This window comes from Dipodomys ordii, unplaced genomic scaffold (genome assembly GCF_000151885.1).
Source record: "Dipodomys ordii isolate 6190 unplaced genomic scaffold, Dord_2.0 Scaffold117, whole genome shotgun sequence".
In the NCBI taxonomy this organism is placed as follows: Eukaryota; Metazoa; Chordata; class Mammalia; order Rodentia; family Heteromyidae; genus Dipodomys; species Dipodomys ordii.
The window spans coordinates 2754375-2780945 of record NW_012267333.1 but is presented as its reverse complement, the minus strand read 5'-3'; the positions used below and the strand labels follow the sequence as shown (position 1 = coordinate 2780945).

Here is a 26571-nt window from a genome sequence, read left to right as displayed (position 1 = left end):
CCGTCGGCGGAGGAGCAGCCCCAGCGCCAGGCCTCCCGACGGCCCCGGGCAGCCGGCCCAGGCCGCGAAGCCCCCGTCGCCCGTGCAGGGCAAGAAGAGCCCGCGGCTCCAGTGAGTACACGCAGGGTTTGGAGACGGTGGGGAGAGACCCCCCGGTGCCCGCACGCAGCCCTCCCGGCTCCCGTAGCGCCCGCTCCACGTGACGCCCGCGCGCCCTGCCCCCTGCCGGAGCCGCACGCCAGATGTCACGCCCGCACCCCGGCCTCCCCCCTCCCCGCTCCCCCACCCCGGGGTGGGGAGCACCCCTTCCTCCGCTGCCTGCCGCCCCGGCCCTCCGCTGGCATCTGCGCCCCCTTTGTCAGCCCGTCCCTCTCCCCGGGGCGCCCTCCAGTGTGACATCACAGCCCCCCCCCCGTTAGGACGGGGCTAGCTCGGTCCCTGCCGCAGGGCTGCGTGTCCCCCCCCCTTCCCGCCACTCCCCCCCCCGCCCACCCGCCAAGTCCCCTAGTTGCCCGGGTGCTCCTGTGTGCGCGTGTGCGTGTGCGCGTGTGTGTAGTTCCAGGGTTCTCCAGACTCCCCTCGTTTTCATTCTTTTAGTTGGGGGATAAACTGCAGCTCTCTGCCCATCTTAAGTACAGCATATTTTATGTAAATAAGTGACGTTTATTTATTACGTAAATATACTGTATATTTATGTTTATTATATAAATAAGGCCTTTGGTTGTTTTTTTTTTACCAACTACTGCGTATGTATTCTTTCGGCTTTTTTTTTTTTTTACCTCTGTTAATGTAGAAACTTCATCTGATAGGAACTGTTCTAGAAGTAATATAGGAATTGTGGACAGAAAGCCTTTTAAAACTATGTTCACAGGTTAAGAATACCGAAGCACACACGTTTGCAAATTGCAGAAATTACTAACATTAACTGTTGAGTTCATTACTGAAAACTTTTTTTTTTTCGTAAGTGAAAATACTTAGTCAGAGAAGGAAAATTGAAGGAGCGGGGTGCTGATTTTAGATGCCACCATTCTGACAGTAGGCTTAGCTCCTTTCTGAACCCAGAGTGTTTTTAAAGCTTAAAACAGACCTTCCAGAATTAGGAGTTAAGTCTGTGATCTAGATATTTAAAAGACCTCTGGAAAGAGATTTCACATGACCTTCTGAGTTTTGACAGTGACTTAAAATGTACAGCATTTACTGTATGAACTTTCCTACTTTGTTCTGTAACAAATTCTTAAGAAAATTTTCAGTTGAAGAACTGTAATTGCTGCAGCTAGAGGGTTTTTTATGTTCCCAAAGATTTTATACTTCTGCATTTAATCTTCTACACTATAAATCTTCTACACCAATCTTAGATATAAATGTCTCAACCTACCAATGTCTCCATTTTCTTCCCTATAGGGAATTAGATGTGAAGCAATGACCTGTCTGACCTCTGTTTATGTAAATTAAGTAGCAAGTGAACTACTTGTTCCTGCCATGAAGTAAATACTAAGTAAAACTTGGTTCTTTGAATAATGGTGACCTGGCAGATGAATGAATGATTTGTAGTGCTGGGTTTTCTTCCGTGTCAATCCTGTGAAAAAGCATTTTTTTTGTTTTTTTTTTTGAGATTTAAATGCCTGCATTTTGAGGTAATTATACTTGAGTAGTAGTTTTCCCTGTTTTGGCTATTTTTTCGCCTAACTTGGCAAAAAGACCCAATGAAGGCTTTTATTTTTGGTGGATGATGGAAGTGGTACTGGCAATTGAGATCAAACTCCGTAAGTTTCGGAGTTTGATCTCAACTATAGTCATAGGCCTGGAACCACTGTGCATGTGCCACCACCCACCCCCATCACACCTGTAATCCTAGCTACCCAAGAGGCTTTGATCTGAGAATCATGCTTCAAAGCCATGTGATACTTATCTACATTTACCTACCAAAAAGTGGGAAGTGGAGAGCTGTGGCTCAAATGTTAAGAGTGCTGGCCTTGAGCAAAAAAGCTTAGGGACAGCACCCAGATCCTGTGTTCAAGCTCCAGGACAGGCACCAGTATATAATACTTACATATATATATATATATATATAACATATATATATATATATATATATCTGTTATTTGATCCCTTAATTATATTCTACAAGAAATGTGGTAATGTTGGTATAGTCGTTTTAGGGTACTTGAAACATTCCTGCTTTTTGCTGGAATAGAAACCATGAAACTGTCAAACTAAGATTAGGTTAAAGTACCAAATAGCTTCATTTCATTCATTCTTTTTATTCACTGTTATAATGTCCTGTGTGTTTCCTATTTTAAAACTCAAACAATACTTTTTTTTTTTTTTGGAAACAACGTAGCTGGTGGCTAACCTATTAGCCAATACTTGGGTCTTTTTAAAAGTCTTCCTTTGGGTTCAGATGAATTTTACAGATGAAACAAAGTATTGTTCTACTTATTTTCTGGTGGCTTGAATTCACTTTTGTTTTGCTGAAAGCAAAATGCTAAACCATTGAATAGAATGAAGAGCCACTGATACTCTGAATCAAGAAAACTAAAATCCTAGAGAATGTCAGTTGTACTGACTGCAGTCCTGTGGTCAGGCTCCTAGAGTCAGCGGCAGAGTAGTAAACACAACCATTCTAAAGCGTTGGGGGTTTGTTTTGTTTTTTCTAAAATATCTAGCAATAACTTTCTTTTTCACTTCCAGCTAGCTTGTTTCCTTGTGTTCATTGGAATGTTTGTAATAAAATTTTAAATTATACCAATCTTTAAAAATGTGGAGCAAAGGGGCTGGGAAGGTGGCTCAGTGGCAGAGTGCTTGCCTTGCATGCCTGAGGCCCTGGGTTTGATTCCTCAGCACCACATAAGCAAAAAGAAAAAAGCCGGAAGTGGTGCTGTGGCTCAAGTGGTAGAGCGCTAGCCTTGAGCTGAAGAGCTGAGGGCCCAGGCCCAGAGTTCAGGCCCCACAACCAGACCCCCCCAAAAAAAAATGTGGAGCAAAAATGATTACTATTTTTTACACAGTTTTCAGTTGTATTAAGCTTATTTGCAAAAAGGAAAATGAAAATCTGTTCTGCCCAGATAATACTGTATACTATCTTTTTGATAAAATCCCAAAGCTTAGTTATTTCTAAAGTTGGATACTTTAGTGGAGTTCACTGTACTGTACTTACCAGTTATGTATTAGATTGTAAAGTACAACTTTATTTGTGATACAGAATTTAGATATAGACTTCTTTTTGTTTGGTTTCTTGGTGGTTCTAAGTTTTGAACTCAGGGGTTCATGCTTTCATGACTGACCTTCTACTACAAGATCCTTACCCCAGCCATTTTTTTGTTTTGGTTATTTATGGGGGTATAGTCTGGCATTTTTGCCTAGAACCAACCTTGGTCTCAGACCACAATCCTCTTACCTTTGCACTGGTTAAATTAGGTGTGTACCACAACATCTGATGTACCGATAAAGATATGGGCTCCCTGACATTTTGCCTGGGCTAACCTCAATCTGCAAGCTTGAGCCACCACACCTGTCTTTGATTTTGACAAACAGTTTTTAGGTTGTCTGATTAAGGTTTATATCCAGTTTTTATTAAAGTAAAATAGTATAATAAGCCAGATCCTGAGCTTGCAGAGATTTTGTGGTATTTGCTATACACTTGCCTTCCTGACACCCTCCTTTCTTGGCAAAAGTGTTTTAGAGAATATCTTGAACATATCATTTCATCCCTAGTTGCTCTTCTGAGTGAAATAAGGACATTAAGTTTTTATATGACTACTTAATGGAATATATTTTTGCATATCAATATCTGTTTATAATTAAAAACAACTGTTTGGATAGTATTCTAACTGCTTTCAGTTTTGAAAGTCACATATGACTACTAAAATTTATATTAATCAAAATTAAAAATTGAGTTCTTTCATTACACTAGCTAATTCAGGTGCTCAGTAGCCCCATGTGACTAACATTGGATAGTGCAGATACAGACTCTTCCTGCCAATGCTGAAAATTAGGCTTTGCTTTGGCAATAGTACTCAATGCTTCATACATCATTTTGAAGATAAGCCGGAGAGAAATAGTTATATTTCAAGAAAATATACAAAATGCTCATTTGATGTTTGTCTTTTCTTTCAGATGCATAGAAAAAATAACTGGTAAAGGTAAGATTCTTACCTTATGTGTAAATTGCTCTGATTGTGTTAGAAAAGAGAATAAGCTACAGTCTGATCTTTCAAGTTCTGCGTTTTAAAGGGACTTTCCTTGAATAAAACATTACTGGGTTTGATAGAATCTATTTTGATGATATCAAGCAGATTTGAACAGTAGACTATCTTTGCATTACTTAGAAAATAAGAAGAAACATAATTAAGAGAGAAAAGATGTATACAGAACAAACTAGATGGAGCGTGGTACTGTAGACTTAAAATAACAGATTAAAGAATGCGAAAAGTAAAGATTTCAACCTGGTGAATAATTAAATGAAACCTAGAGTTTTAGCAGACAAAATAATAACATTGAATGTACTTTATTGCTTATTTGGATTGTCAAAAGAAGCTGATCAGGCTTTTTGCGTTTTAAATAGAGCCTTCATTCTGGCTTTGCCAGAATGGTCTATTAAAATTGTCTCCATCATGTTGAGCAGGCTGCACATTTATTACATTTTTCTAGTAATCCGCTGTTCCTTGATGCTAAATTGAAATGCATAACATACTCCTTAAAACCGAAATAATTCATTTATTGTGTATACTCTTGATCCAGTTCTAACATAGCCAATTTCCAACTCTGCAGTTCACTTAATGAAGTCAACCAATGTTAAAGTCCACTTACAGCTTGCTTCTTCCCCTTTCCTCTCCCTTCTCTCCTTCTCCTCTCCCTTCTCTCCTTCTCTACCCTTCTCACTTCTCTGCTCTTCTCTTTAGCCTCCCAAATAGCTGAGATTATAAACTTGTACTACCACATTTTTCTTAGCCTGGTTCTGTTTCATTCTGTGGGTATGTGTATATTTGTATGTTACTTGAATGAAGCTTTTTTCTGTTGTTTTTTTAATAATGCTTTACAGCTAAGTAAGGCAAAATGAAAACTCAGATTTTATGTCATTTAGGAGAATGATAGTATGATTAGAACTGATACTTAAATTGATGGCTGCCCAGGTTTCTTGTTGCTCTGATTCTTAGAATTTAAAACTAATATCTGATATTTTATACCATTAAATTTTTTGTGTAGGGCTGGGAAGGTAGCTCAGTGGTAGAGTGCTTGCCTTGCATGCATGAGGCCCTGGGTTCAATTCCTCAGCACCACATAAGCAAAAAAAAAAAAAAAAAGCCGGAAGTGGCACTGTGGCTCAAGTGGTAGAGCGCTAGCCTTGAGCTGAAGAGCTTGAGGGACAGTGCCCAGGCCCAGAGTTCAGGCCCCATGACCGGACCCCCCCCAAAAAAAAAAATTGTGTAGAAAGCTTAACATAATTATTTTGTTCAAGTGGTTTTATCGCTGTTGTTATTTGGAAAGTGTTACATATGCCAAGAATTATTTTTCTTGTTTGGGGATTATTAAGAAATTTTAGGTTATGAGATAAATGTAAAAATGAAAGAATTAGAGCAGTTTACCCTAGATTGTCTTCAGGGAAACTTGGAGAATGTGATGGAAATTTTGATCCCTTTTTTGGAGAATAAATTAAGTAATTTTTGTGTAGCTGTCCTAAACCAGAATGCTGACATATATAGTTTGTACAACTCTTAGGTGATTAAAACTTCATTCTAGATAATTCACTTCCAAAATCTATCCTACGTTAATCCACTAGCTAATGGTTCTGAGTCTGGATATTCTCAAAATCAAATCCCCATGTCTTCATTAGTTCACCTATTAGAGTAGCTGTTTTAACTCTATATGGTATATAGGTATGTAAGATCTGTATCTAACATATACTGACCGGTCAGCCTTGGTGAGAAAATTTGGGCATTCTCACTTCTATACCTACAGAGGATAAGGAATTCTTAGAAATAAATATAGAAACTTTCAGGTTGTTTAGGTAGTAGTTAAGGCTGGCATCCCCTTCTTTGCCCATTTTGGGTTTCCTGATTAGCAGCACACAACCAATTTCATTATACTCACTAGTTTGACCCCAGTGTTGAAAGTTGTGAAAGACATGGACACCCAAAGCCTTTCCTGTTTTGCTTGACTAGAAAGAAGTCTGCTTTGGTCATTATTTTGCCTGTCTCTATTACCACATCTTACCATGGACTGTCACTGCTTACTTGACTACTGAATAGAGTTATTATAAATGTAATCATATTAGAGCTAAGTGCAGAAATTTCATAACAGATTTAGAAAACTCCTTAAGATTCTTTTCTTCTTAGAACCACTATCAGAGCCAGAACTTGTATTAACCAGGTTCTTCAAAGAGATAGAACCAATAAGATATGAAGAGATATATTTGAAGGGATTGTTTCATGCAGTTGTAGAACTGTCAAGTTAAAAAAAATATATAGGACACTTGGGTTGCTTTCATATTTTGGATGCTCTAAATAATGCTGAAATGAATATGAGATTGCAACTACTTCTGGTACCAGTTGTAGTTCCTTTTGGGTATATACCTAGAAATAGGTATGGTGATTCTATTTTTAGTTTTTTAAGGAAGCTGCATCCATTTTCTAAAAATGCTGTATGAATTTACATTCTCACTAATAATTTTCTCTAAACCCTCATTTACCATTGCTTGGTGTTACCCATTAATAGGTATGAAGCAGTTTGAGTTTAATTTACATTTCCATGATGGTATTCCTTAACTACTGGAAAGTGGTGGATCAATTAGCTAGAAATTAGCCACAGAAAGACGTGCGATTGCATATATATATATATATACATATATATATGGAAAGGGAAGATACTGATCATAGGATATAAAGTTTCAGTTAGACCAAAGAAATCAGTTTTAGTGATCTATTATTCTGTACACAATGACAACAGTAAATAATAATATATCAAATATTTTGGAATTGCTGAAAGGAATGTTTAATACTGATAACCAATTGCAAGATAAAAGAATACCAATGAGGATCTAATTGCAAGGGTCTCTTGCATGGTTACCCATGCATAGGGATGTGATTTCTAGGCATGTTTTTTTAGTCCAGTGTTTTTTAGTGGCAGGGAGAGGAGCATACCTAGAGACCACATACAGAGTTAACACAGGCAGAGGGGAAAAAGTGAGCTTAGCATTCTGAGGGGAAAAAAAAAATATTGGGAGTTTCAACATTCAGAAGCCTTCACCAAAAGCTGACATTTGAGTGGAGTGTTACTATCAGGGCTAGTAGAACTAAGCAGGCTCTGACATAATATTCAGTTGAGGGCAAAGGTGATTAAATGGAGGGGGGAAACTCTTCTCTTTCCCCTACATAGCAAGATAAAGAATTTCTACAAGTGAACTGGTCCATGGAAAAGCTGTTCCCATGGAAGAGTTTGTTGTGTTGTTTGTTTCGTATTTTTGTTGAGATGGTCTTATCCAGGCGAGTCCTGAGTTCACAGTTCTCTTGCCTTTGCTTCCTGACTGTTGCCTATCTATAATGAAGGAAGATAGTTTAACTCGCTCATGAATGTGGGTTGTTTTTTTGTTTTAGAATTTAGTGTAATAAAAATAATTGCATCAAACAATGATGGTTATATGGAATGTCAGGTTGACTTGTTAACAGTTAACTGTTAGCTCAATTGTTAGATCCACTTTCTCAATGACAGCATATGCCCTGTATTTTTGTTATGTAATTTTACAGCTTAATGTTAAAAGGTAGCTTTCTTTTCATAGTGTTTGCCAAGTACCTCCCTGTTCACTACCACCACCATTCCTCACACAAAATACTAAGTACAGCTCTCATCCTAAGTATTTTTCATCTCTTAATTCTTTGTCTTCAATGTTTGCCCTTCCTCAAGCTTTTTGTGTGGCCTATTACTACAGTAAGCCTTTAGCTAGTCCCTAGGCATCTGCCCTGCATAGGTCTGTTCTTCATGTTTTTCCTGCCCTAATCATTTTGATCTTGAGTAAGATCTTACTTTCCAGTATAGTCCTCTCTACTTCTGTGATCTACCTAGCACTTTCTCATCCTTTAGAATATCTATTTAAATATGAACTTCAAGCTAATTGTTACCTAAGAACCGTTATTTCAGCCAACACTGGTTTTATGAGTTTCTGATTCAAAGAGAAAACATCCTTTCACTTTCTCAAAGCCAAAGCAATCTTAAGGGTTTTTAAGAAACAGAACTAATTAGCCTGATGCCTATACCTAGAAAATCATGAAATTTTGCCCTAAACTTTTAATATCTGTAGGAATGTTGTAAAAGTTCAGTTTTCATCCTTTGTTTCCTTTTCTTTCAATATGCCAAGGATTTCTTCTGCCCTGAATAGTAGTAAGCAATAAGAGATAGATACAATAAGAAATGATTTTTTAATCCAAAATAATATATCTATACTATATAAATAATCTTGTTTAATATTGAACTGTTAAAAACAATAGTTTTATGATTGAAGATCTTTTTTCCACCCTATTTAAACATACACATTGGTAAAATTAGAATCCTCCAACTACATCTCAAGGCCTTAGAAAAATTTTATGTGCCTAAGAATGGGATGGATGTGTCCTGTGTTGTAAAGTTTTTGAGAGCTCTCTAACTGTTCCCTTCCATTCCACATGCCTACTAGCATTTCACAAGGGCTTCAGTTTCTCTGCATTCCCTTAGGCATCAGTTTTCCTTTTTTTCACTTAGCACATTAATTGTACAATATAAGGGTTTTATTGTAATATTTCCATATATGCAAATACTTCTAATTTTATAGGTCTTCATTATGATTTTTTGGGGGGGAGGAGGAGTTAGCTCTTACATTTATGCATTAGTTTATTTTAATAATTGGTATAACTTAGTTTCTCTTTCATCAAATTACTGTGATGTATTTTAGGTGTTTCTCTTAGTACTACACTTTTTAGTAGATAAGGCAACAAACCATCTAGGGTAATGACATTAAGGATAAGGGATTTTGTTTTGAAAGTTTTTAATGTTTGATTTTTGCTGTATTAAGAATTGGACCCAGAGCCTAAGTGCCTTTTAGTGACTGTATTTACAATTAGTAGATATTTAGGGGTGATTATTGGTTAACTGTAAACTTGAAAAGAATGACATATATTTTCATACAGATCCCAAAGAAGAGAAAGAAGACAAGTCTATCCTTCCTCAGGAAGTTTCCACTGCTACAACTAGACCTAGCCGGGGCTGGCGCAGTAGTAGTAGGACATCTGTCTCTCGCCTTCGGGACACCGAGAATACCCGAAGCTCTCGGTCCAAGACTGGATCACTGCAGCTCATCTGCAAGTCAGAGCCAATTACAGATCAGCTTGACTATGGTACAGTGCAAGCTGTTATTTGTGTGGTTACTTACTGTCAAGTTTTACATAGTATTGAATATTTTTACTAAATGTCTTAACTTTTCTGCAGGTGATAGTATAGGGAGGATTTCTTTTGAACAGTTTTTACTTCATCTCCTTTTATGTAATTATCTCATGGCTTAAATCTTGGAAACACATATATGCATAAAGTTTTATTTTGGCTTTATTCTAGAAGTTTCAGAAGAACATCAATCTCCTGGTGGCATTAGGTAAGAAATTATATTTTTAAACCTTGAATATTCAGTCACATGAAATAATTCAGAAGTTAAAGGATTTTGAGCTGTAACCGAAACTAACCTCAGTTTGACTATTATACTTAGATCTCCTCTTTGACCCTGATTACAGCTTAAGCTCTCTGAGATTTAGGTACATAGTCTAGAGACCAGGGGTTTTATACCTTCTGTGATTAGGTTTATTATAACCATTTTGGGAATTACTGTGGAATGAAAGGTATTTTGACTAAATTTTGAGAATTTGTCAGTATCCTCTTGTTATTTGTCTCTGTTGATAGGTCTTTTGTGATCTATTAGATTACCAGACATAATATTATATAAATTTGTTTTTTACTTTTTAGTGCCCCACTATCTTTATTTAATAAAGTGATACGATACCTAAGAATTCTGTATTTTCTATTCTAGAAATTATATAGATTAAAACAACTAGTTTATAATCCAACTAGATCATAAGGATGGAAATTTATATAATTTAATGGGAATATTTGGTCACCTCTAAACAAATCACTAAATCTAGGCAGACATGATCCTCGCACCCAGAATTTCTCATTTGTATTTGCTTATTTTTAGTAGTGATGAGGAAGAAGAGGAAGAAGAGATGTTAATCAGTGAAGAGGAAATACCATTCAAAGATGACCCAAGAGATGAGACCTACAAACCCCACTTAGAAAGGTATACCTTAGGTTTAACTATTATTTGTCAAGGAAAATAAGTTGGAAAGCACTTTTGTTGTAGTCAAACTAAATATATATACTAATAATTTTTAAAGGAATGATTATGAACTTGTTTTGCAAATACAATATTTAGTTCTCTCTTCTATTTGTAGAACTTAAATTTGATTATATACAGATTATTAGATGTGTGTGTTTTATCTTTTTAAAGTAACATGATTTGCCCTGATATTTGTATTGTTTTACAACTCTAATGAGATTGGATTATAACTATAATGAGGTTGGATTTTAGGCATTGGGTTTTTAGCCTTGGGGATTCCTTCTATACCTACCATGAATACATCATTACTGTGTACCTGATGGAAAATTACAGTTCATGAACTGAGAATCATAATTTTATGCTAAGTCAGTAATAAACTAAGCTTCAACCTGCTATCACAGACTGCCTTGAAGAAGAAAAATTTTTAGTAGAATAACTGTTGAAATGCATTTGTACTTTCAGGGAAACCCCAAAACCACGGAGGAAATCAGGGAAGGTAAAAGAAGAGAAGGAAAAGAAGGAAATTAAAGTGGAAGTAGAAGTAGAGGTAAAAGAAGAAGAGAATGAAATTAGAGAAGATGAGGAACCTCCTAGGAAGTAAGTAGGCAGTGTTCGTGAAAAATGAAATCTGTTGGAAGCCACTTGTGAAAAAAAGGATGGAAGGCTGAGACTAGAAGGATATGGACATGTATATACTTCAAAATGTGATTTTTTTTTAATTTAAAAGGAAATTTTGCCTTATTAATCAGGTATAAGTTTCACTGGAGAATCTCCTCAAAAGCTTGAAACGTTTGAACTTTTAAGTGAATGCAGTATGTAATTCCGAATGAACAAGTTAGGCAGTAGCAGTAGGGACACAAAGGGAAGAGAAAAAAACTATTAAAATCATGGCAAATAAGGTCATATAAATAAATAAATAAAATAAAAGGATGTGATATTCTTGATTTTATTTTTTTTAAAAAAACAACCTTTTGCTATTAACCACTTTTCATTGTAGAAATAAGATTTAAGTATTAGACTTCTTTGTTTTATTGCAAGGAAAGTAGTTACTTTTTAGGGTTTTTAGATAATAAACTCTCAATCTACTTTTAAGCTGATTGAATTTAGTTGATAAACTTTATAACAACTCTTCAAGTAATAACATTGATATTTATTCAGATCATCATAAGATACAGTTTATGATGGGCTGGGAAGGTGGCTCAGTGGTAGAGTGCTTGTCTTGCATGCCTGAGGCCCTGGGTTGGATTCCTCAGCACCACATAAGCAAAAAGAAAAAAGCTGGAAGTGGTGCTGTGGCTCAAGTGGTAGAGCGCTAGCCTTGAGCTGAAGAGCGGAGGGACGCCGCCCAGGCCCTGAGTTCAGGCCCCATGACCAGACCCCCCCCCCCAAAAAAAAAAAAAGATAGTTTATGAATTCATATATTTCTGTTTCATGCTGGTTTGAAAGTGGCATTACATTACTTCAGAGTAAAGTCTGGCTTATCTATGCTTTTATATATTCTGAGTTTTTATTTTACCTTTGCTTTTATGTATTCTGAGTTATCCTTTGCATCTGATACCTGCCAGCCATCCTCCCATCTAGAATTCAGTAGACTCTTAGTATCCAGTGGAATGTGATTACCAGGAGACTGCCATTGGCAAAAAATTATGAATGTTCAGCATACATAAAGTTCAGTATTCTAATAATCCTCAAAATATACCTTCATCTTGTATATAGAAGAGGGCTAAGCATTGATAATTTGAAACTCCATGGAGTATGTTCTCTTACTGTTACACATATTGATACTGCTTACCAAAATCTCAAATCGTATTTCTTCCTTTTTCTTAAATACAATTGCTTGATTCACTTTCCCATAATACTGCCCAACTTCCACTGAGGACATGGCACCTTCAGCAGATTTAAAATTTTCAATTTGTTGCTTAAATTAAGCACATTACCTGCTGGTTTTGGCTTTAAAGAAATACTGTGATTTTACTTGGGTTTTGGGTACCATTTGTGTTTTGGAGACATACTTTCACAAAATTAATGGTAGGAAAACAATGATGATTTAAATACAGCTGATGATACCTGGGACTAGCTCAGAGCTCTGGATCAACTGAGCTGTGTAATGTATATGAAAGAGTGTTTTCTGTTTTTACCATACTTAGTCAAAACCGCATAAATCTAAGAATAAAGGCTAAATGTATGTAACCAATTTTTTTCTCTTTATAGGAGAGGAAGAAGACGAAAAGATGACAAAAGTCCACGGTTACCAAAAAGAAGGTGAGGAATTTATTTTCCTGGTTTTTGTTGCTGTTTGGTTTGCTTTTGGTTTTGTGCCGGTTCCTGGGGCATGAACTCAAGGCCTGGGTGCTGTTGTTTGTTTTTTGCTTCTTTTATGGTTAATTGGAGATGAGTCTCAGTGGACTTTCCTTCCCAAGCTGGCTTTGAACCATGATCCTCAGATCTTAGCCTCTGAGTAGCTAGGATTTATAGGCATGAGCTACCTGCGCCCAGCTTATTCCTGGGCTTTTGCACCTTGCTTCTGGTGTTGGGTACTTTCCTTGCTTATATAGTTCTCATACTAATCCTGCTGGGATGGCTCATTACAGAATTGCACAAATGTGGTGTTATTAGTGTTCATGTTCATGATGCATAAATGATGGCTTTTTATTTTTATTACAGGATGGTGAACTTTCAAAATTTTAATTTTTCTTGAGGGGGGATTCTTAGTTTATTTGTACCATTTGTACCTGTTGAACATTTGGCAGTTTCTTATTGTCTCTATTACAAATCTCGTGCTATGTAATAGTAAAGAAATTTTAATTCTAATTATAAAATAGCTATTGTTCAGAATACAGAATGCCACTTTTGCTAACTTTTCTCCAAAATTTTGATAATAGAAAAAAACCTCCAATCCAGTATGTTCGTTGTGAGATGGAAGGATGTGGAACTGTTCTTGCTCACCCTCGTTATTTGCAAGTGAGTGGAGATGTAATATAATAGCCATTCAGGTTATATCCCATTATCTGTCTTTATACCTCATGTGAACTGGTGTTTGTATGCTTTATTATTGACATATAACATTAAGTGAAATTTTAAGTATATAATTATTTTAGTAATTCTATCATAGCCCACTTCTTAGAACAAGATCCTTGAGACTATGTAATTTATAAAGAACCAGGAATTTATTACCTTATGGAAATCCAATAACATAATACCACCATCTGGTAAGGGCCTTCTTAAAGGATGACCTCATAGTGTACTGAAAGGCCAAAAATCAAGAAGAGGATGAGGAGGAAAGAAGAAACTGGACCTCATTTTTATAACAACCCTCTCTCCATACTAACAAATTTCATTCATTCATGAAAGCAGAGCATTTAAGCACCTCCTTTAGATGCTACCTCTTAACATATCTAGGGATACACTTAAACCATAGCAGATCATGGTTTCAAAGGAAAAAAAAGTGAAGAAAAAGACTAAATAACCTGAGCCCAAACAGGACTCCCCTCAGAATTGTGGAATTGTGCATATTTCCCAATATGATAAAAATATTAAAGGTGTTAGAAGTAATACACTAAGATACAGAAAAATAGATTTTATTTTAATGTACATTAGAAAAAATGAACAAATACTTTATAGAATGAATAAGAGGTATTTAGGTTTATTTTTCATTTTAAGTGAACTGATTTTTTTTTTTAATGAAGTGGGGATTCTGTTTATATTCAGTTCTAGCAGAAAACATGGACTACTACTCAGGAAATGCCTGTTTGATCTTGAGCAGCAAATAAAATATGAGAGTAAGATTCTCTTATGAATCATAAAATCATGGTTCTGTTACAACAATAACTGCTATTTTGCTGTGTGCCATTTGCCACACTAAACACAGTAAAATATATGATCTCTTTATTCTCATAACAACACTGTGGGACAGTTTACCCCATTTTACAAATAAAAACTGGAACTTGAAATATTTAAATACATCTCCTTAAGATCTCACTGCTAGTGGGACGTTAGAACCTAAATGAACATACTAACCTATCTTTTTAATCTTAAGAATTTTACTCTTCAGTTTCCTCCTCCTACTTGGTTTTCCTTTAGAACTTTTGACTTAGCAAAGAAAAGAACTCTCAAGAAACCTTAATGTTTGTCTTTTTATATTTTGCATAGCACCACATAAAATACCAGCACTTGCTGAAGAAGAAATATGTGTGTCCCCATCCCTCCTGTGGACGACTTTTCAGGCTCCAAAAGCAACTTCTACGGCATGCAAAACATCATACAGGTACCTTTTGTGGTATTTTTGTTTCTGTTTTTAGTAATTTTTGGATTTGAATCCAAAGCATCATATCTGCTAGGCAAATATTCTACTGGTTACTTTTGAAATAGGGACAAGATGTTTTCAATTAACCAAATAAACTATACTTTAGGAATAAGTCTTCTAGAAAAGCCTACCATTAATCAGTTTGAAAAGTATAAAAATGGAATAGAATACATTTCGTTAAACTGGACATGGTGACACACACCAGTAATCCTAGCACTTGGGAAGCTAAAGCCAGAGGATTCTTAAAAGTTTAGGCCAGCCAGGGCTATGTAGTGAAACCTGTCTCAATAAACAACAGAAAGAAATACTCATGTACCTGATCGACTTACACACACACACACATACACATATAATACATTCATAGTTATTTAAAATAAAATTAAGGCAGGCACTGATGGCTCATGCCTAGAATAATAACTACTCAGGCTAAGATCCAAGGATCACAGTTGGAAGCCAGAAAATGAAATGGCACTATAGTACAAGTGGTAGAGTCTAGCCTTAAGGAAAAAGTTCAGGTACAGCGCCCATGCCCCACTACTGACAGAAAAAATTAAAACTCGTTTAGTCTTCATTCATGTGATGTTGATAAATTTTACAAGTGATGATATATGGCTTTTGAACATTCATCTTTTAATTTCTTTTTATAATTTTTATGACAGGATAATGATGACTTACTGAGCATGTATTTTTCTATCAACGGTGAACTGAAAATTTACATATATTTTTGATAATCCATTCAACACCTCTAAGTTACTTGGTTTAGCTTTGATTTATAGTTAAAAAAACAGTAGTACAGGGATGGTAAGGGGAAACAAAGGAGGAGGCAACAATGCTTGATAAGAAATGTACTCATTACCTTGCTCATGTAATTTTATCTCCTCTGTATGGTATTTTCACAATAAAAAACTTATGAATAATCAAAAGTAGTAATAATAATTAATTTACCTGTGATTACCTAACTGATTTTTGACATAACTAGGATTTCTGAATTCTAGTCTAGGCAGATATTTGTAGTAACTCTTGGGAACTGAATGTGGTAAACATTGGGAAGAAAGCCAAAATTGTAAAGGAGGCTCATGTATAATGTATAACCCTTAAGTCGCTCCTGAAACTTGGGCAGTTTTTATAAAGGTAGCTATTAAATTTGTATGCAATAACATGTTCCTACTCCTACAGGAAATAACAAAAAGAGAAGCTCAGTGCAATAATCTGTATTCTAGAATGGACTCAATTCCATACATTTGTAGCGCTGACAATCTCATTGCAGTTCAACTTGAAAGGACAAATTGAGCTAATAATTAGTGGCACATATTACTAACTGGGTATGTCCCAAATACTTGATTACTATGTATGTTACTTTCTCAGTCTTGTTGGATAAGACCAGAGTTGTAGAAATAAGTCCCTGCCCTAACAGGATATTGAGCTACATACTCTGCCCTTCATTTGCTCTATGTGTGAATTAGGTAAGTTACATATCACTTTTCCTTAACTGTAAATTACGGAACATGTGTCTCACAGCGCTACTGAAAGGATAAATTGATAATACCTGGTAATGTTTGTTGTGTTCAGAGCCTGGCACATAGCACCAGGATATGAATTTAGGTCTTAATCACTTGAGTCTCTGCTTTATAGTGTATATCTTGAGAGAGAATTCTAATAATTACTTTTTTTAAATATGTATTCAGTTTTTTTGATGTCAGTAGTTTTTGCCCATAGAAATTGTTTCTGATAGCCAGGTTAATTTATTTTAGCTAAATATCACCAATCTGTTATGAGAAATAGTTCTGTAAGCTCATTCTATTCCATGTTAGTAGTTTCATGGTTTTCTTTTGCAGATTAACATTTATTAACTGTCTTTGCAGATACAATCTATTTAGTAATTGAATGTCTCTCCTAGAGTTTCATACAAGTGGAGAAAACCTCCTTGTCTTAGGACTATGTATTTTTAGACCTTGTTATACATGGTTTGGAGCACAGACCAATCAGCATAGTTATCACTTGGGTTTTTGTTATCCTTAAGAATATTAGAACATAGCCGGGCGCCGGTGGCTCACACCTGTAATCCTAGCTACTCAGGAACCTGAGATCTGAGGATCACAGTTCAAAGCCAGCCCAGGCAGGAAAGTCCATGAGACTCTTATCTCCAATAAACCACTAGAAAACCGGAAGTGGCGCTGTGGCTCAAGCAGTAGAGTGCTTGTCTTGAGCTGAAAAGCGCAGGGATAGCACCCAAGCCCAGAATTCAAGCCCCACAACCGACAAAAAGAAAATAAAGAATATTAGAACATGTGTTTTTTGGGGGGGAGAGGGGCACAAATGGAGGGAGGAAAGGTAAGCAAGTACAGTCATTATATTCAGTGTACATTTTATAAAAATTGAACTGTATAGCTTGAAATTAGGGAAATGAGGGGAGAATGGTGGAAGGGGAGATGTTGATCATCAAGATGTACACTTATAACCTGACTTTTGGAATTGAAACCTCTCTGTACAGCTGTTTAATAAAAAATAAAGGAACAGCAGACTCTCAGACATGGTAAAACAGCATTTAATATGATCCCCATGTGATTCCTTTATATGTTTTTAAGTTTGAGAAAAAAAATACCACACTTAGTTTTAAAAGCTGTTTGGGAAAGCAGATTGAATTGGATATTACCACTTAATTTATATTCATTTTTGCTTTGAATATATTGAGTAATTTTTAAGTGGAATAGAAAATGTGATTATTAATTTAACCAGCATTTATTGAGAACCTGTTAGTCTATTTTCTTTCTAACCAAGTAATAGATAGACAAATAGAATTCTTCTTTGTCCCATTGTTTTACACTATATTACCTTATTCATCAAAAACGGTGTGAGCTGGCCACTGGTGGCTCATGCCTGTAATTCTAGCTACTCAGCAGTCTGAGATCTGAGGATCACGGTTCAAAGCCAACCCGGGTAGGAAAGTCCATGAGACTCTTACTTCCAATAAATCACCAAAAAATAGGGCATGGCATTGTGGCTCAAGTGATAGAGGGCTAGCCTTAAGCTGAAAGCTGAGAGACAGTACTCAGACCCAGAGTTCAAGCCCCATGACCTCCCCCCCCCAAAAAAAAAGTATAGAACTGGGAAAAGAGTGTTATAGAGACAAGAAGATAGTTGAGTGGTGCAGAAGATGTAGGTAGGAGAATACGGTTAAGAAGTGTAAGAAATATATATTTGGGTGAGAAGTTTACATTAGTAACTGTCTTGGTTAACTTTTTTTGATAGTACTAGAGTGTGAACTCAGGGTTTTAGTTGAGCCCTATGCCAAGGGCCCTTTTTTCTTTTAGTTATTTTTTTAGGTAGGGTTTCTCATTTTTGCCTGGAACTGAACTCAGACCAAGATCCTCCTACCTATAGTCTCCCTGTGTGTAGATGGATTACATGCAGGGCATCACCAGAACAGCTGTTTTTGTTTAGATTGGATCTTGTTAACTTATTATTCAAACTGGTTCCAAGCCTCCTTATCTCTGCAATGCTGGGATTACAGGTATGAGTCCAACCCTGACTGAAATAGATTACTATTTTAGCTATGGGTTAGTTTCTTTTTCCAGGAATAAAATAAAAACCAGACAGACTACAGTAGCTTTTGCTTGTGATCCAGTCTCCTTGAGAGGCAAGAATCTAGAGTATTGATTTTCAAGACCAGCCTGATAGCAAAATATTAGTGAGAACCTATCTCAACAAATAAGGTTGGTATGAGGAAGCACATCTAGAATCCCAGCTATCTCAGAAGATAGAAGGGTCTCTGAGACTGGCCTTGGGCAAAAACTCAGTACCATCCAAAAAATAAGGCAAAGAAAGATCAGATGCCTGGTTCATTTGTGGTTATTGTATGGCAAGCACTATGACCTGAGTTCAAACCCAGTACTGCAAAAAAGAAAAAGAATAAAGTCCATGGAAAAATGTAGTTATTTTGTAACCAATTTATTGGATCTGGATTATTAGTAAAACTAGATAAGGATTCCAATTTTCTTATTTATACCTAGGCTTTTGTTTGTTTTTTGAAAGTCACTTAAGTTAGACTAAAAATCAGAACAGAAAAAAATAACTAAATTTTGCTTACCCCAAGTGTTTACATATTGAAAATAGCATTGCTTTTTCTCTAAATTGACCTCCTGATCACCAGATCACTTTGATGAGCTAAGAAAAGTACTCAAGAGTCCAATCAGAATACTAACTACGTTATTTTTCTTCTTAGATCAAAGGGATTATATTTGTGAATATTGTGCTCGGGCCTTCAAGAGTTCCCACAATCTGGCAGTACACCGGATGATTCATACGGGCGAGAAGCCACTACAGTGAGTATTCACTTGCTGGTGAACATCTGGCTGAAAAGTGCACACCTCACTTTCAGCTCTGTTCCTTAGAAACATGTCAGTGCTGTTGACAAAGATTGGATATTGATCAGAGAAGCTACTTAGTGGCTTTTGTCTTACTGCTTTTCAGGCAAACAGAAAAAAATCAGATTTCCATGGCAGTAGTTTCCTAATCCTTCACAAAAAGTAAATGTTACTGATATGTGTCTTTGTGTGTGTGTGAGAGAGAGAAGAAAGAGCGAATAAAAGCAGGGGGAGAGAGAAAGGGGAAGGAGAGGAGTGAGGGTAAAGAGAATGTACAAGCACGTAGGAGGGCTAAGGTCTTACTTGACCCTGGAATAAGAGCTCTTTATTTCTCTTTGATTACCCATTCTCTTTGTTTCTCCTTAGATGTGAGATCTGTGGATTTACTTGTCGACAAAAGGCGTCCCTTAATTGGCACATGAAAAAACACGATGCAGACTCCTTCTACCAGTTTTCTTGCAATATCTGTGGCAAAAAATTTGAGAAGAAGGACAGCGTAGTGGCACACAAAGCAAAAAGCCACCCTGAGGTGCTGATTGCAGAAGCTCTGGCTGCCAATGCAGGCGCCCTCATCACCAGCACAGATATCTTGGGCACTAACCCAGAGTCCCTGGCACAACCTGCAGATAGTCAGGGACTTTCTCTTCTTCCTGAGCCCTTGGGAAACTCAACTGCAGGAGAGTGCCTGCTGCTAGAAGCTGAAGGGATGTCCAAGTCGTACTGCAGTGGGACGGAGCGGGTGAGCCTCATGGCTGATGGGAAGATCTTTGTGGGAAGTGGCAGCGGCGGGGGCACTGAAGGGCTGGTCATGAACTCAGATATACTCGGTGCTACCACAGAGGTTCTGATTGAAGATTCAGACTCTACCGGACCTTAGTGGAAAGGAAGACTTTGGGCACTGGGACAGTTCAGACTTTGTATTTAAAACATAAAAAGGACAAAAAAAAAACAAAACAAAAAACAAACAAAAAAACACCCAACAATTTAAAGCATTTAAAATCTAGTAAAATAACTGAAGGGCCTGCTCTTTCCATTGTGTATCACAGCACATACACCCATCCCCTGGATCTCTCTCTTGTCTCCCCTAAAAATATTGATGTTGCCTTTCCCACAAAGGTAGATGAAAAAGAAGCAATCCTCATATTCAGTTCTGGCCAGTGGCAGACTTCCTACTCATCAACAGATCCCCTTCTCAAACCTGTAACTGATGTGCTCTGGATCAGCTCTTAATTCTTAATAGTATATTACTGTTTTCTAAATCCTTTCTCCTCTACTGCTGCCCTATAGTTCTGGCTTCTCCCCACTGCAACACACATATCCTCAAATAGTATATAATTCTAATCTTTGGAGGCTGGCAGCTTAGCTTGACTTGGCACTTTAGGGCCCCCTTTGCCATATGTGTTGTTAAAACACACATCTGTCTATCCCCTCTTCCTCTTTTCCCCTTAGGTTTGGAAGGAAAAATACATGGGGACCATACCGTCTCTAATCCCAGCACCTCATTCCCCTTCCCCAAGCTCCTTATGGCTCTTCTGGTGCTCACTTGCTTAGAAGCAGGCTCCCAAAAGGAGTAGGCTGCCATCTACAGTCTCTGGCTGTACAGTAGTGCTCTAGATCAGTGAGAAAAGTCCCAGGCTAATGGCAAAAATTTGCACTTTGAACATGTGTGTTTTTTTGTGTTGTGGAACCTGAGATTCCTTATTTATTAATGGAAAGTCTGATTTTTTTGGGGAGGGTCTTTGTCTATATTTGGGGGGCTGGGCGAGATTATTCTGACATGGGATCCTTCCACAAGAGGTACTTTAAAGGCAAAGCATAGGGTTGAAGAAGCACAGCCAGCCTCTGAAATCAGCTCTCCAGTGGCCTTAAAAGATAGCTGGTCCTCCCCACTAACAAAATCACTACAGTAGTCTAGTGCTTTTTTTGGAAGCCTTTATAGGGAACGATGATAGGTTTGTGATAACTAGTATGCTCTTGACATTTTTGCAGAGCACTAAGATTTAGGAATGTTGAGAGGATGAGAAGAGTGTTTTCAGAGTCTGAATTACAGATAGGTTTTCTCTTGTGCATTTACTTCTTTTGTCCCCATCATTTCCTTACATATACCTCCCTACCAGCCTCACTCTGGCCTCATTTTGTTTTCTCTCTTGCTATTCCAGCTCCATATTAGTGGAGGACTCTTGTCATAGTGAAGGAACAAAGTCAGGAATTTCAAAGTTGAAGAGAACTTCTCTGCTTTGTTTTCCTTTTAATAATCCTCAGAAGAGAAAAGGCTTCAATAAACAAAGTTGATGATGTAATGGCTTTGTCGTTAACCTAAGTTATTACTTCTTTAAGTAAGGGATTTCATATGCTATGTATTGTTTATTACTGCCAGTGGGAGACACAGGTAGTTTTTACTTTTATTTTTCTATTGATAACTCAGAAGATGGAAAATTTATTTGGGCTGATTTTTAGAAAATTAAAAGGACAGTTCCTATACTGGAACCTCAGAAGCTAGAACTAAAGGCTTCCCCTATTCATTGTCCATTGTCGCAAGTGTATGATGGCTGTTGGAAAGAATGGAGTTTTCTGAGAACAAAATAAGGAACAGTTTGTCTCCCAAACACTAAAACTACAAAGTTTATCATTTTTTTCTTTATTTTTCCCCTCAAAAGAAGAATAACAAAATGTCATCTCTGAAAGAGGCTTACTGTACACCCACTAGTGTCAGTGGTTGGATGCCAGAGAATAGGGAGTGAGACACCTACAGTGAACAGTTTAAAATATGCCATTGTTGTGGGTTTGGGGTGTATGTGTGTGTGTGTCTAAATGTGTAAGTAAGAACACTGCAGATTTGCCATCCAGTGTGAGAGTCCAAAATGAAATCAGGAGAAAAGGGATGTATTATTCATTTCTTCCCACTTTGGTATTGCTGAGTTGATTTGAAAATATCAGGAGATGGATGTATTGTTTCATTGGCTGGCATCTGTATCATACACTTTTGGGGTTTTGTTGCATTTAGATGTTTATCTCCATAGTTAAGGTTACTGTAGCCAACCACAGGAAAGCAAACTGCATTAAAACAAACGTCTTCTCTTTCTGGGATGGGGGAAGGTAGATTATTCCCTGAAAAAATTCTCATGAAGAACTTTTCCAGCAATGAATTACTGTAGCAGTTTGAGTATTTTTTATGAACTTTATTATGATTTTTTTTTCTCTTGAGAAAGGAGTGCTAGCTTAAGAGGGTTGAATGCAAACTAAGCCCCAACCTTGCTTCTTTTCTGTTCTTTCTACTTCATTGTTCTTCCATGCAACTCATTTACTCTTGAAAATCTATTTCCTACTCTAGTCACCTCCTTGTTACCTTTTTCATTCTTTTAATTCATATTGTTTATCTTGAATTGGCAGTTCTAAATTCTGGGGATATAGGTGATATAACTTCGATATTTTGGGGAGATGTGCTTGCACCTTGTTTATGCTTATCCAAGGTAATTTTCATAATTAGACTTAATATATTTCACAGAGTTTAAACCAACACTGGCCAGGAATCCTTGGGATAAAGAACTATGAAAGTACAAGAAAACATCCATATATAGAGTACTTGAACCTCCTTTGTACCTGTCTAGAGGGGAAAAAATTATTAAATTAACCAATCCAAGTAAGGTGGTTATAGTCTCATTGTTTATAAAGTACCAGTTTTTCCTCCTCCTGTTTTTCCCCATTTTTCAATGTACTCAAGAAAACAGAAAATGTAATAGATCAATCCTATTTCCTGAGAACCTTTTTTTTTTTTTTTTTTTTGCCTGTTGAAATGTGCAGGTCCCTTCTCCTTTGATGGGAGAAATGGGTAGGTAACTGAATCTAGATTGATTGGAAAGGTTATGTAAAAAGAAATTATAATAAAAGGGATACTTTGCTTTTCAAATTCTTGTTTTCTCTTACCCTAGGTCTAAGGTATATCCTAAATAAATATGTAAAGAGAAATAAAAATTATTTCCTGGAAGCCACTTGTCTTCCTTAGTTGTATCGACCTAAGTTATTGTAGTGGTAAAAGAGTTAATGCTGCTTACCAAGTACTCTCAGCTGGCTTTATTGTATGGTATACATTGTTTGCTCTTTGTGGAGAGTCAACCTTTTGACTCAGTTGTTGATTTCCAATGCTGAAATGCCAACACATTCTGTGTTCAGCAATTTTGGAAATGTTTAGATATTTCAGTAAGATGAGTAGCCCTATTCATCTAGTAGAGCAAACCATTAAGGATGCTGTGTGGTGAATTCACTCTTGATAATGACATAACTCAGGCAGCAATTGTTTACAAAAACAATGTCTATCTCAAGTACTCAGGAAAAGTTATACTCAGAAGTGGAGCTGTAGCCCAAGTATTAGAGCATTAGCTTTGAGCAACAAAACTCAGGGACAGAGCCCAGGCCCTGAGTTCAAGCCTGAGGACCAGCACCCTGTCCCGCATCCCCCTTCTACCTTTTAAAAACTGTGACAGCTCCCCAGGCCCTCCTTTCTCCCTTACATCCCTTATTGTTTACAATTTTTTGGTAGCATGGCAGGGATTTCAGGTTCCGGCAGTATAAATGATAGGAAATAGTAAACACCAACTGATCAGTTGAGGATGAAACTCATTATTCTACCATTACTTTCTGAATCAAAGGCAGTAAGGATGACAACTCCCCCATGCACCTATTGAACTCTTTTGTCCTTGTTTCAAAGCCCAGCTTGTTCTGAGTTTAGTTAAGAAGCATTTGATACAATTGGGACAGAGTAGAGAATGAAGCATGTTGTCACTTGAGTGAGACTGCTTGAGAAATATTACCAAGTTAGTGTTGGGTGTATCCTTTGGAAAAGAACAGGCCTAAACAGTGCCTTCTACATCCTGTAAGCTACCAAGAAGGAACCATAATTGACATGAGGGATGCTTCTTTAGTTCAGGTTTCATCATGTATACAATAACTTAAGAAACACCGAAAGGATCAGTGAAAAGATGGTGCATTTTTAAAGGACCTATTTCAGATCATCTTAGGCTTGTACCAAATGTGTCTAAGAAGTTAGAAAGTTGTAGAAAGCTATAGCACAAAACCTATGTATAAATTAGGACCTAGTTTATGGATTTTGTGCATATTACCTAAGCTTAAGTTTCTTACTTAAGTGGGAAAATTCCCACAATCATTGTAATAAGAATCAGGTGAAATTTTCAAAGTTTTATAGCACAGTAATTAGTCTATAGTATATGCTTAATAAGTGGCATCTATACCAGTAACTGTACACTCTACCAGGCTAAAATAAAAGCAAAGACTTGAGGAGCATAAGGGAAGGAATAATAAAATGAACTGATTATATTGTATGTAAAATAGATTACATTAGGCAGGGATGTCATGAGGATTAATGTGGTAATGACCTTGTTGCTAAGTACAAAAAGCAACAGAAATAGTGGGGGGGGGGGAGGGAGGGAACAAGTATGCTGAATACCAAGTGGAGGAGAGAGATAGAGGCAGACAAAAAAAAAAAAGGTTGATTAAAAAGGGCCCTTTGATTCCACAGGCACAAAAATCCACAGCCAGGAATTTGCTGCCACCTCTGAGGCAGGCAGGGGGTGGGGGTGGGGGTGCACAATCCCATTAGAGAATGCCCAGTGGATTTAGTCTGTGAGAGTCACATTTCTTATTTGGGCCAGTGTAGACAGAAGCAAATCCAGCTCACTGGTTTCCAGTTGAGTTAGAGGATGGCATTCACAGAGCATCCACAACTGGCCCTCCATCGCCGGGACCTCTGTAACCGCTCTATCTGGCTAGCAAGGAAGATTCGTGCAGACCTGACTGCTCTCATGGAATCCTATGTAAGTTTTGTGTTAACTTTTGTCTGTTTTTCCTTCATCTCTTCCTACCTAGCTCCTTCCTTTCACATTCCAGCACCATAACCAGTTATGAAAGTCCTCATCTTAAAGTGAGTGATTCATATATGGGCCACCTATTGGATAGGGCCTTTTCCCTTTACTGTCTTCCTTCAGGCTGTTGAAACACGCTGTTCCTTGAACTTACAACATGCGTAGGTAGGATTACTGTATGTCTTAGATGCTATTCGAAATTCGATTGCCTGTATTTTGAGTCCTAGAACACATTAAGCACAGGCCTTCTAAGTTTGGATGCTTCCTAGACATGCTTCTGCATTTTCAAACCATGTAAATGAAAGATAATAGAGTTGGTGTATATATTTTTAGTAGTGCACAACAGAAGTGCCCTGGTGTCTGAGTAGATGTAAAGGCTTGATCTCACTATTGAGAGTGGACAATGAGAGTAGGGAGGTTAAAACATTTCACTAACTGCTACTCTAAGGCCTGTAGGTGTGGCCGGTGTCTCCACTAAAATACTGGCATCAGTATGACTAAAATGTTCCAGTTTCCAGGATAGTTTAAAGTGGGAAAGAATAATTTGAAATCACTAGAATTTCACCCTTTTGAACTTGAGGGAAGCAGTAAATGCTTCCAGGAAAACTGCATAGGCATTCAGTATCGGAGCATGTAGGGCCTTGCTGAAGTCCAGTCACAGGTCCCAAATGAAGACATTTGAGATACTGTATGTTCCTTACAACTTGGGTCCTTGACCAAGTGAAAGAGATGTTATATGTGGCTTCAGTAAGGACACTGGTAGTTACTGAAGATGTTATGTTTGCATATATCTTTGGCCAGATGAAACATCAGGGCCTGAACAAAAACATCAACCTGGACTCAGTGGATGGTGTGCCAACGGCAAGTACTGATCAGTGGAGTGAGCTGACCGTAGCAGAGAGACTCCAAGATAACCTCCAAGCTTACCGTACCTTCCATGGTATGCTGGCCAAGGTTTTGGAAGACCAGAAGATACATTTTACCCCAACTGAAGGTGACTTCCATGAAGCAATACATACCCTGCTCCTCCAGGTTTCTGCCTTTGCCTATCAGCTAGAGGAGTTAATGGTGCTCCTTGAGCACAAGATCCCCCCAAATGATGGGATTCCTGTCACTGTTGGAGATGGCCTCTTTGAGAAGAAGCTGTGGGGCCTGAAGGTGCTTCAAGAGCTTTCACAGTGGACAGTGAGGTCCATTCATGACCTGCGTGTTGTTTCTTCTCATCAGATGGGAATTCCAGCGCATGAGAACCGCTATGTGGCTAAGGACAAGAAAATGTAGCAGCTTTCTCCCTTTCTTTCTGCTCTAAGGAAATACACATCGTTTTCTGGCGTTCATTTTCTCATCTGCAAGTTTTAAGATGACTACAAGTATTTTCATCACGTAGGGATGGAGACCTAGACAAATAGACATAAAGCTTAATCCGGTATATATGAGCATGTGTTGAGCATGAGGAACTGGCTACAAAAACATCAGCTTGGTACTGTAACCCTTCTCATTAAGCACCTTTGTTAACCATGTAACAGCCTTACAGACAAGAGGTAAACATTCTAACTGTAGTTTTGGATGACTTCTGAGAAGACTGAACCACTAAGTTGAAAATCATGGACTCTAGCCATTCAAATTCTTATGATAATAAAAATAATAGCTAACATTTATTGAGTATCTGCTATATTAAGG

The 26571-nt window shown here is 37.5% G+C and overlaps 2 protein-coding genes across 2 annotated transcripts in view; both read left to right on the top strand.

The window, feature by feature from the left end:
* The window catches only part of Zfp91 (ZFP91 zinc finger protein), a 24214-nt gene extending 1214 nt beyond the window's left edge, over nt 1-23000 (top strand). The window contains exons 2-12 of the mRNA XM_013029011.1: nt 2-111; nt 4117-4142; nt 9156-9362; nt 9577-9613; nt 10208-10309; nt 10811-10945; nt 12560-12610; nt 13231-13309; nt 14498-14612; nt 18874-18973; nt 19382-23000. Of these exons, the coding sequence (XP_012884465.1) occupies nt 2-111; nt 4117-4142; nt 9156-9362; nt 9577-9613; nt 10208-10309; nt 10811-10945; nt 12560-12610; nt 13231-13309; nt 14498-14612; nt 18874-18973; nt 19382-19892 (1473 nt within the window). The 3' untranslated portion in view covers nt 19893-23000. The remainder of the gene's footprint in view (nt 1; nt 112-4116; nt 4143-9155; nt 9363-9576; nt 9614-10207; nt 10310-10810; nt 10946-12559; nt 12611-13230; nt 13310-14497; nt 14613-18873; nt 18974-19381) is intronic.
* Nucleotides 19671-26545, top strand: Cntf (ciliary neurotrophic factor). Its single transcript, XM_013029249.1, has 3 exons — nt 19671-19754; nt 24687-24843; nt 25693-26545. The coding sequence occupies exons 2-3, from the start codon at nt 24730-24732 to the stop codon at nt 26170-26172; spliced, it is 594 nt and encodes a 197-aa protein (XP_012884703.1). The 5' UTR covers nt 19671-19754; nt 24687-24729; the 3' UTR covers nt 26173-26545.
* The last annotated feature ends 26 nt before the right edge of the window (nt 26546-26571 follow it).